The sequence below is a fragment of the Leguminivora glycinivorella genome, chromosome Z (genome assembly GCF_023078275.1).
Source record: "Leguminivora glycinivorella isolate SPB_JAAS2020 chromosome Z, LegGlyc_1.1, whole genome shotgun sequence".
In the NCBI taxonomy this organism is placed as follows: Eukaryota; Metazoa; Arthropoda; class Insecta; order Lepidoptera; family Tortricidae; genus Leguminivora; species Leguminivora glycinivorella.
The window spans coordinates 48021233-48033678 of record NC_062998.1 but is presented as its reverse complement, the minus strand read 5'-3'; the positions used below and the strand labels follow the sequence as shown (position 1 = coordinate 48033678).

Below are 12446 nucleotides of genomic sequence, written 5' to 3'. Positions count from 1 at the left end.
TTCACACTCCCACAGTAGAACTGTGCAGAGTTAGCTTGGCTTGACCATACCTATGCCAAATAGGCTATCACTCATAATAAGTAAACCCCCAAACGTTGTTTTTGGGTACCATAATCGCTAGAAAGTTCCACGGCGGCGTAAATACCTAAAGAACTAATATTTATATGAAACTAATGTTTATTTATTTATTTAAACTTTATTGCACAAATAAAACAAAAATGTACAAATGGCGAACTTAATGCCTAATGGCATTCTCTACCAGTCAACCATCGGGCCAAACAGAGACATGTAAAAATGGTGCAAGGAGAAAGAAAAATGACAATGACAATTATCGAAAACAACTGATTAACTTCATAAAATACTTATATAATACATAAATATAAATATATGCAAACAAAAATAAATATACTTACTTATAATTGATATATATTCGCAAAAATATACATATATATATATATATATATATACATACATATATATATATTGATGGATTCTACTCGAACTCTTGTTTCAGCAGATACTGATGCAGTACCCGCTTGAAAGCTAACTTGCTCTTGTCTAATACTGAGAGGGAGCGAATTCCAGAGACGGCTCGCCTGGACAGCAAAAGAGTTAGTCATAAACCTAGTGCGGTGAGCAGGGATAGAGAGCTTAAGAATACGAGATGTAATGTTTATTTTATAACCGTCCAAGTTAGCGCACTCTTTTAAACAGTTATTTATATTTTCAACGACATGCACCTGGTAAAGGAATAGTACATTACTACAGAGGCCGGGACAGACCCGCCCGCCTCAGACCTATCCGGCCTCGCTTCGCTCGGCCATCTATATGTCTTCGGCGGGCAACCCCATTTCCCGCCGAGGTATGTATAGTGCTTTTCTCAAACATGGTATGAAATAAAACCTAAAGTCTACTGAAAATAGTAATTTTGGATGGCTGTATCTACTAAACGGTGCGTCGTAGCGCAAAAATAATCGAATTTTCGTTCCCCTTTAATACCCCGTATAAGCCTATATCAAAACAAAAAATTAAAAAAAAACGAAAAAAATTTTTTTTGTATGATAACGCACCCAAAATCAATTATTGTCTAGGGCCCGTACCAGTTGCAGTCGGCACGTCTATAAAGCCCCTTATAGTTTTTTTTTAATTGGCTAAATACCTGGATGTTATGTCACAATTATCTGTGTTTGGAAATTAAAAAAGAAGACTTTGCCGGCCTTGGCCTGCAAGGTTTGTATGAAATTCCATTATCTATCAATCGTCCTAGCCGCACCTACAACGTCATACTTCGCTGCCAATTATTTCATACCTACCATGTTTGAGAAAAATTATTTTTCTCAAACATGGTATGAAACATTGATGTATGTGCCTTTTAATTGGCCGCGAAGTATGACGTTTCAGGTGCGGCTAGGACAAGAGGAAGATAATGGAATTTCATACAAACATTGCAGGCCTAGGCCGGCAAAGTCCTCTTTTTTAATTTCCAAACACTGATATTTGTGACATAACATCTAGGTATTTGGCCATTTAAAAAAAACTGAAAGGGGCTTTACAGACGTGCCGACTGCAACTGGTAGAAGACCTCGGCAATATTTGATTTTTGGTGCGTTTTTTTACAATTATTTATTTCCTTTTTTTTAATTTTATGTTTATATTGTTCTCTGCGGGGTTCTCACGTATAAAAGTAAACGAAACTTTTATTATTTTTGCGCTACGACGCACCGTTTAGGAGATACTGTAGCCATTCAGTTTTTATTTTTAGTATTTATTTCATACCATGTTTGGGAAAAGCACTATACATACCTCGGCGGGAAATGGGGTTGCCCGCCTCAGACCTAGGTATATATCCGGCGTCTATATGTCTTCGGTCGGCAACCCGTTTTGTACCGGCCTCTGTAGTAATGTACTATTGAATCATGAAATAATGTCAGTTTCGCAAGTCAGTAATGTAGTATCTAAAGAATCAGTGTCCCTACGGGGAAAACCTTTAAAAAGTAAAATAAGATTTTGCCTATTTTTGATATTTCACTGATACGTGTAAAAATTCTACCGCTAAGCGTGTTTTAACTTGAATGTCTTATCCTTCTTTTACATTTCAAGCGTATTGCAGGATAGATACTCCTATTGGTTTCTTCATAGTTAACAAATTAAAACAAGGTCTTTTTTTCTCCAATCATGGACGGCAGTTCTCCAATAACGGATCCCCTATTATGAACAGTGAAAAAAGTTTAAAATTTTGCTTTTAAAGCCAACTGATACTCAATACCGCAAATAAAATTAGTTTGGGTTATCTTAACATAGGATTGTTTCTTGTAAATTTTGGTTTCGCAAATTGTTCCTTGTCCGTCATAGGAGGTACGCAGTTTTCGGGTTCCAGTTATGGACACTCGCAAAATAACATTATTTCTTTATATCTTTGGAGTAACAAACTAGTATGTTTTATACCTTATCTCATGGTTAATGCAGTAAGTAAAACTCATTCAAGTTAACACCGAGTATTATTTTTTTATTATTTTATACATGAACTCAACTCTCTTAGCAACATTACTAAGAATTCGTCTTGATATTTTTTTCAGTATACTGATGACTTTTATCTTGCCGCCAAATCCTTCAGAAATAACCGAATTAAATGAAACTTCAAAATTAAGCAGCTCTATAACTCTAGTTTATGGTACAGTCACCGGCAAAAATATGTGATGTTTTCTGTCTGTACCTTGTCACATTAACGTCTTGTTTGAAATGAAACGAAATTGTCAAACGATTTAAAGCGACAAGGTACAGAAATCGTCACTTATTTATGCCGGTGACTATACATTACCGTTAGTTTTTAGAAACTAATTTTAGATACTTATTTCTATTTTTGTCCATAATGACATCACCGTCCATTATAGGGTATTTTACATTACCTCTTAAAAATAACACCATCTAGTAACGCAAAAGCAGTTGCGGACGTCCTACTTCTTTCATATTTTCCATTTCGGACCTCGTTCTTAGACTATGATCCGGTAGCATCACTTGATTCGTGGTTAGTACTTAAATTGATGGCTAGATGTCGTTAAAGCGAGACAATTTTGTAGACGAAATCTTTTACAAGGAACAAGAACGATTTAATACTGGAGTGACAAAGCCCATACAAAAACGCGTACCCCTGAAATGTATACATGGGCCTTTTAGGATATTTTTGCCTTTCACTAAATTTTTCGAAGTGCGAACTTTTTATCACAGACTCCTGCCCGGACAAGAATAACACTATCGACCTTTTTACACAACTAGCTCCGGGTATCAAAATTATAAACAAAGAGTCGCTTCACCTCCTTGGTTGTCCCATTTTGGACCAATCCTTTGAAACCTTCATTGACTCTAAGATTCAAAATTTTAAAACAACATCACACCGTTTGGCCAAAATTAATATTCATTCAGCCTATTCAATCATTAAGCACTGCCTTTTCGTCCCAAAATTTACGTACATACTCCGCGGAACTCATCTTTGGAAATACCCAACTTTGGTATCAAAATTAGATATGTTAGTCATTGAAACAATCACCTCCATCTTCAATATCCATTTTGACGACAGAACTTGGACCCAGGCTAGTCTTCCTATTAGGTTTGGCGGCCTGGGTATCCGCAAAATTTCTTGTGTTGCTCTACCTGCTTTCTTGTCCTCGGTGCATGGTGCTCAAAGCCTTATAGGTAAAATATTAGAACCTTCAATTGGATCTATAGAAGCCGCACACTGCTCCGAGGCCAAGAACGTTTGGTCCATAACCTGTCCAAACACGGACCCGCCTGCCAATCTCTGTTCGCAGAGGCAATGGGACGAGCCGCTCTGTCGACTAGTACGGGAAAACCTTTTAAATACGTCAACTAGTTCGACAGACCGAGCTCGTCTCCTTGCGACTGCGGAGTGGGAGTCGGGTCTGTGGCTACAGGCTTTACCCTCACCAAACATTGGGACTCTGCTGGATAACACCACCTTTTGCCTAGCAGCTAGCTTGCGATTGGGGGCATCAACAAACCAGCCTCATCGCTGTCAATGCGGTACCATGGTGGACACATTGGGTCACCATGGCCTCTCATGCTCCCGAAGCGCTGGAAGGATCCCACGCCACGCCAGTATCAATGATGTTATCCGTCGGGCCCTTGTCAGCGCGAAAGTGCCAGCAGTCCTGGAGCCCACCGGCCTGGGACGACGGCAAGAGGCCTGACGGTATGACACTGGTGCCTTGGAGCATGGGTCGGCCGCTAGTTTGGGACGCTACTTGCGTTGATACACTGGCGCCGTCCCATGTTCCAGTCACCAGCGTTGCTGCTGGCGCTGCGGCATCCTCAGCCGAAAGCATCAAGCGCCGCAAATATGCCGCCCTAGGAACCAGCTACATATTTGCGGCGTTTGGCGTTGAGACCTTGGGGCCATGGGGGCCCAGTGCCCGTCATTTGTATAAACATTTGTCATCTCGCCTAATAGAGACCTCAGGCAACCAGAGGGCTGGCCAGTATTTTGCGCAACGTATAAGTATCGCTATACAGCGTGGAAATGCTGCCAGCCTTCTGGGTACCTTGCCCATTGACGGCGATTTAGGCCAAATTTTTTATTTATAAGTAGGTTAGGTATTTAGTTTTAAGTAGTTTTATCATGTTTTTGTTTGTTTGATGTATCTATGTATATGAATCACGCCGACAAAGTGCAAAAATAAAAAATGAAAAAAAATGTTTTATTAGGGTACCCCCCCTACATGTAAAGTGGGGGCCGAATTTTTTTTCATTCCAACCCTAACGTGTGATATATTGTTGGATAGGTATTTAAAAATGAATAAGGGTTTGCTAAGATCGTTTTTTGTTAATTTTTATATTTTCGGAAATAATCGCTCCTAAAGGAAAAAAAAGTGCGTCCCACCCTCTAACTTTTGAACCATATGTTTAAAAAATATGAAAAAAATCACAAAAGTAGAACTTTATAAAGACTTTCTAGGAAAATTGTTTTGAACTTGATAGGTTCAGTAGTTTTTGAGAAAAATACGGAAAACTACGGAACCCTACACTGAGCGTGGCCCGACACGCTCTTGGCCGGTTTTTATTTATTATAAGAACAAATGACATGCTTCTTTATTTTAATATCATAATATCACGTCAAACACATTTTGAAAAAAATAAATTCGTAGGCACATCATGTTGGGAACGTTGTTTACAAGGGATGGTAAACATGGAAAGATATTGAAAGGAGAGTGAATGCTGGGAATAGAGTGAATGGAGCACTAAACGATTTTATGGGTACAGGGCAGCCAGAAAGTGTCGCAAAAAGCACGCCTGCCAGTGCATAGAGGAGTTTTAGTGCCTACACTTATGTATGGTAGTGAAACTTGGGTGTGGGAGAAAAGAGATCAAAGTCAAGTAAATGCCGTGGAAATGAGAGCGTTAAGAAGCATGGGTGGTGTGAAGTTGAGTGATAGGATGATAAGAAAGAAGTGTGGAGTGGATGTAGATGTGGTGACAAAGATTGAGATGGGCATGTTAAGGTGGTTCGGGCATGTAGAGAGGATGGATGAGAGGAGATTAACGAAGAAAGTATATGAAAAAAGAGTGGAAGTTGGAAGTGGAAGACCTAGACGAACTTTTGCTGATCAAATCGGGGAAATATTGCAAAAAGGCCAGGTTAGAAGTACTCGAAACCGACGAGCGTGTTGAAAGTGTGTGAAGCGAAAGTGGTTTGTCAGGATCGTAGTAAGTGGAAATCCGTGATCTCTGCCTACCCCTCTGGGAAACAGGCGTGATTGTATGTATGTATGTAAATTTGTAGGCATCACCAGTGTAGTTATGATAGTATTTAATAGGTGGCGCTAAAAAAATGAGCTACGATTCTTAGTAAATCCTATAAAAACCTTGGTTAGGCCAAGGATTATTTCAATATTAGGTATGCATATTGCATATCTATATAATATAATTTCTGGACTATCTGTGGCTATTTATATACAGCAAAATTTCCAAGTATGTTCAATAAACAAAAAAAGATTTAATCTACAAGTTGTCTCCACACATTTTTGTTTTGCCTGGGTTTCGGTAAGGCAACGCCAGCAGTTACACGGCGCCTATTTAGTAAGGTAGTATCCTACCTTAATTCTAGCTTAGACTTCGTAATCCGGGGTGCATTCCCATCGGAGTCAATCCTACTTTAATGGGATACTGGGGACAGTATTTTATATTTGGAGCGATCGTTTCCAAAAGTTATCACTTCATTACTTAATCGAAACATTCATTCATTAATTAAAACGTCGATGTTATTTTCTAATACATATTGTGTGAGTGTGACACATGATTTTCTAAGAAATATTTTAAGTTATATTTAGGGTTTCGTGACCACTTTGTTACGTATATTTTTATGCTAGGAACTTAGTTTATTGTCCCGGAGCTGTATAAGTAAGTTCACATTTTTGACACATGACAGCGTCCACAAAACGTAAACTGGCGCGACCTAGTGAAATTTTAAATAAACCGTGTAATAATATTTAAAAAAATCAAGTACATACTTAAAAACAATATATCGCTTACTTTAAACATAATCTAACACATGTTACATTTTGCGGATCTTCGTTAATGAGTATTTTATGATATTCATTTATCACGCAGCCGGCGTATCATGCTGCCAATTTTATCACTTATCCACGTGGATAAGACATCTGTCACTCTCACACTGACATACTTGGTAAAGCGTGACGGATGCTTTATCCACGTGGATAAGTGATAAAATTGGAAGCATGATACGCCGGCAGGATTTACTTATTATGTCATTTATCAATTATCATTCATTTTTATTTTTAAACTATTGCTGTGGCAGTCTGTCATTTCGATTCAAATGACATTTCAGTAAGTTGATAGAAATCGTATATTTGTTTAAACGCCTCCTTGTACATAGGGCCTAATCGATTCAACCAATTCATAAATAATCGCTAGATTTGGCAAACGATACGTCTTACCCACATCGCAACATTACTTCAGAACAAATGTGTCAAAAATGTGAATTTACAGCTCAGGCACAATAGGCCCACCTGCACCAACAACTTAACTCAGGGTTAGTGGGCTGTCACCTGTCAAATTCTATATAAAATGTCCCTCCATTATCGTTGGTGCAAGTGGCTCTTAGAAGTATAGGTATGTCCAAAGAGGATCGAGTATTATAGAGAGTTACTGTCGAAGTAAAATGTGTTATCACATGGCATAGACTGCCATCTCTTGATACAGGCTTAAAACTTTTGAACCTCAGTTTTGACAATTTGGCCCATATTCTTAGCTTGATATGTTTTAAAATGTCAAATATTAATATTAGCACCATCTAGCTGAGCGTACCCCAAAGGTTTAATGCCATCTAGGCCACCGTACCTTTTTCTGTATGGTACTGAGGTACGTTTTTTTCTTAGACTTTATCTGTCTATACGGAGTTATATAGGTCTTTGGTATGTCGAAGTCGACGTTCGTGTAAACGAAGATATTGAGAAACCGAGGCGGGCACAGTTGAAAAAGGTTCATGTGTCACAAATGTCGTCGTCGACTTTATTTCATTCGAACTGGTTTTGATACGGCCAATAAGGCAACGATCATCCTGGCGATAAAAGTATGTAAAGAATCGCTGATGTGCGAATATTATGCACGACGTTCGCATAGTTCTGATGGTCCACATGCAACAAGCATGAGCAATCTTCTAAGTCTACAGTCAGCCAAGAAAGTGGTTTACCACTTTTCGACTATTTCACACACATAAAATCGAAATGTGGTAAACCACTTTTTTGGCTGACTGTACACTGTCAAAGCCTTAATAATATAGTTAAACATTAAAATGAGATAAAATATTTATAAATTCTAAGCTATTCTACTGTAAATATGATGAACGTGAAACGCTGTCTGACAAGCACTAATGGCCTTACCAGGCAGACATAAACAAGAAGCCTTTTCGCTTTGACACCCGATACACCTTCGTTTTGTTAGAACGCCCCGGAGGCGTCAGTTGGATACACCCGAGCCAGAGGCTTTAAGTACCTGGGGCTGTATAAATCTAACTCAATTATACCATCTCATACATTAAAATGCCACCGCGACGCGCAAAAAGTAGATGGCGCCACTAAAAATGCCTTGTTGCCATCGATTTTACTTATAGATGGCGTTATGTGTCACTTTCAACATAGATTTATGGCTCGGAGCCATCTACTAGTCTAGAAAAATTATGTCTTATTGTACATACTTATAACTATGTGTTTGTGTACAGTCAAGTGTAAAAATATGGGTGTACACATCTTACTCCAAAATATGTCCTATAGCATCTTAGTCCGGTGTAATAAGAGCGTAGTACCATATTTATGAGATGATTATTTCGATACGTATTTTTGCACTTGACTGTACTAACATAACTGCATAAGACTAACTTACTATCAGGGTGCCATGTGTTACATAAAATATTATTTCTCAAACGTGCAATGAAATATTGTCTTTACGTTCCTTAAAATGGGCTGGGAAGTATCGCTTTTTGGGCGCAACAACTCGAGAGGACTGTAAAGGGATTTCATATTATTTTTTAGGCCTAGGCCTGCAAAGTAACTTTTTTTTATAAAATATTGTCCTTTAGAGCATTTTTTATTTTATTTCATTGTATGTTTGAGAAAAGCACTATACATGCGTCGGCGTGAAAACGGATTCCCGGCCTCGTATCCCTATCCGGCCTCGCTCGCACGCTCGCTCGGCCGTATATACCTACTTGGCCGAAAATCCTCATTTTCCCGGCCTCTGATGTAATGTACTATTGTATCAACTGTTTACTGCACGTGCCAAAGACACAGTGCCTTTAAAAAAACAATAAATACACTTGACACTTGCCCTGTTCCCTGTTTTACAAATTTGCATGTTCAAACGAATGGGATTTTTTTAACTACAGACTTACTACTCACGCCTATTTTCCTGAGTGGTAATATTATTGTTAAGTAGGTACCTATTTATTTATTGTTTTTAGATGCAACCCTATCTTTTAGATAAACTGCATCTCCGATTAATCGTGGTCTAAAGCAATAACGTCAGCGCGCTGACTTAGATTCTTTTAATAAAGTCACTAAGTAGGTGACAAAGTATTTCATTACATTACCTTCACACTTGAATTTTTTTTATGTAATATAACGTACTCGTAACTCGTAACATACATAGAGAATGCAACTACTATATTATCGTCACTACTTTTAAAAAAACTTGTATCTTCGTCTGTCAATGAAAAGAAAATTGTAGTATGTATGGAATGCATATAAACTTACTGCGTTTTAACTTTGAGGAACAGCGTGAGATACGAGATTTTTTTAAAGTAGTGACGATATGTTTTGATAGATATTTTATTTTTCAACACACTCTCACACTAAATGTGCTATATATGGCACGCAGGCGGTGCGGGAGTTATAGAAAAATCGTTCTCCCAAGGGAGTTGATATTTCTAGTACCTACCTACCGTATTTAACATTCTTTTTTATCTTTTTACATATATTTTACACTAGCTTTTTCCCGCGGCTTCGCTCACGTTAGAAAGAGTCCGGGATGGGAACCATGATTCCCGGTTTGTAGCCGGTTACGTGTTGGGCCAGCGTGGAACCGTTTGGTAACTAAGTTTTGTAACTGGCTACAGAACGAGAATAAAAAAAATCCTGTTTTTAGCTGGTTACGTATTGGGCCCGAGTTACTGATCGGAGTGTTTACCAAATCGAAGCTACATTTGTACATACGCAAACTCCTACTCGGACAGACCGATTACCAAAACTCAACCTAGCTGACTACGGAACCCTAAAAAATATTTGAATAAATCATGTGTTCATGACGGCAATGTCAGCAACATTTGAATAAATCATGTGTTCATGACGGCAAAAAAAAACATTTTCTAACCAGTTACAATACTTACGGGATATTTTTTCCCGTTTGGAAGCTGGTTACCAACCATGGTTAGCCAGCCAAAGGGGTTAAACAACGCTTCTTGTACTTAAAACAAATAATTATTGTAGCCCGATGTTGTTTAAGATGCAAAGCAAGAAAACCATATCAAGGTGCTCCACTTCCCAACAGTGGGCGTTCATGAATTTAATCGCAATGCTGCGTGAATTCGGTCAGATATTGCTAATCGACTCGATTAAGTGATTATCCTGAAGAATAATTCTCATGACTAAAAAATGCGTGGATATTATAACTTACCATCACTTTTGGTTTAGGCCGCCTCTCACCATACTTCTTTTCGTAGTAACTCGCCCGTTTTGAATCCATGGCACAACACGAACTGTCATACTTATTCGATAGTGGAATATTTACTGACTTCTCTTCCCTGTTAGATTTTCTTATTAGGCGTTATCTAGAGATAATATGATAACGTTTATTAGTATTATCGACGACGCTACTATTGTTATTGTATGATTTAACATCACGGCATTAGTCACTACTTACTCGTACAAATTAGTTAGGTGGAGCATTTTTTTTCAAAGTTGTCCCCCCCCCACTTTATTTTTGTTTTGGAATTTTTTATGTGGTTTCCACTCAGAATCGCGAGCTCTTTCAATCCTAAATAGGAAAAAAGTGTCCCAAGGTTTTTTTCCCATTCCGTTACCATTTTTTCATACATTTTGTTTTGTAAGGCGGTAACGGAATGGAAGGTTTTAAAAATGTGTGGAAATCTTCTGATATTTTTTTCTCCTAACAGGATCGAAAGATCTCGCGATTTTTCTCGCTAAAAAATACCCGTGTTACAAAAAAAATGGGGTGACAACTTTGAAAAATATGGCCCAGGTAGGTACTTGTTTGTAACCAGACCCCATGTATTTTGAAAGTTAGGATTATCTGCGCTTAGCCATGGTTTGACATTTACGGAAGTACGAAGCAGTTAGGAGACCAGTGGCCCGTTTCTTGAAAGGTACAAGCCTTGTATTACATGTGCGCGAACTGTCAAATCGTATTGGTTGTCATGGAAACACACTTGTAATACAAGGCTTGTACCTTTCGGAAACGGGCCCCAGGGCGCACCTGGCCAACGTCACATTGACTGTACCACCTGGTGTAATGGTCAAGCTGTACCGAGAGTACAATATCCTACGTCCCGAGGCGTATCGTAGACATCTCTATCGCTCTTCCGTATTGATGCAATAGATACAGTTGCGTATCGTTCTTAGTGTGCGTAGCAGAATGCACAAACGCTCACGATAATATCTCTTTCGTAGCTTTCTCTACCGCTCTTGGGTATTAGCGCGACAGAGTCAGCCTACATTTCTGGGGAGTTTCGTTTCGCAGAAATGCCATTCGACTTCGGGGCCTGATCTGTCGGCCCAGTCGCCGATCGAAAGGCAATCTGGCTCTGTCACGCCAATAAGAAAGAGCACTTTTTTGACTGTTTTTCAGATACCTGATTGAAAACGTAAATGAATCATCAATGTTATCATTAACTGTTGATATAAGTTTGGAAGGTCCATTTAACTTCTTCCGGAGTACAGGGCACCATGTTTTTTTTTTTAAATTATAAACTGGCCAGTGATTGACCTTCGTCGCACCTGATGGAAAGTGACGACAAGGCAGAGGTTGTAGCTCACTGGTTCAGTAACAGCCTATTCACTCGGACTTGAATTCACCCAGATTGTAGGTATTCGCCCGGGAATACAGATGAGGGGAGCATGTTCCATTCCTTAGCAGTTCGCATTAGGAAAGAAGATGCAAACCTCTTCGTGCGAATGAAAGGTAGGTCGACAACGTAAGGGTGAAACCGCTCCCCGCGCCTGGTTGTCCGGTGATGGAACGGGGAAGGAGGAACCAGGTCATGCAGTTCCTGTACACACTCTCCAGAATGTATCCGGTAGAAGACGGACAAGGACGCAACTCGACGGCGATGCTCGAGGCTTTGTAATCCTGCCTTGCCTGCCGGAACGTCGCCAATGAGTCTTCGAGCTCGACGTTCTAATAAGTGTTATACATATTTTTCATAGAAGGTCCATATTTCCACCCCAATAAAAACGATAGTGTCTATATTGAGTTTTAATTGACTTAAACAATGCACAATAGTAGTGTTGTAAGTCTAAACATACATTTATCATGGAATAACAAATTTGCAGCTAGCCAGAAGATAAATCGAGGTCGTTCAGGGGTAAACTTTGGTTGCGTTTGTGTTCTATTATCGTGAAACCACTTTTTAGAATCTAAAATTCTAGTTTAATTTTGATATGATGAATTCATCGTTATATTATAGCAAGTAACATCATTGTTTCAGGAGTATAACCAAAGCCTTCAACGCCGAGCGACCTCGCAGGACAGGCGTCGGGAAACCAAAACGTAGGAAAGAAATAAATTAAAAGGAAAGAGTAATTGATCTAAAAAATTTATTAATGAATGAGGCGACTATGTGCACATTGAAAACACTTGTTATATTACAAGACCACTTGTACACTATTTACAGCGGCCGCGCG

The 12446-nt window shown here is 39.0% G+C and overlaps 1 protein-coding gene across 1 annotated transcript in view; it reads right to left on the bottom strand.

Moving 5' to 3' along the window:
* LOC125240852 (protein nervous wreck) overlaps positions 1-10291 on the bottom strand; it is a 116293-nt gene extending 106002 nt beyond the window's left edge. The window contains exon 1 of the mRNA XM_048148994.1: positions 10201-10291. Coding sequence (XP_048004951.1) covers positions 10201-10269 — 69 coding nt within the window. The 5' untranslated portion in view covers positions 10270-10291. The remainder of the gene's footprint in view (positions 1-10200) is intronic.
* Between the last annotated feature and the right edge of the window lie 2155 nt (positions 10292-12446).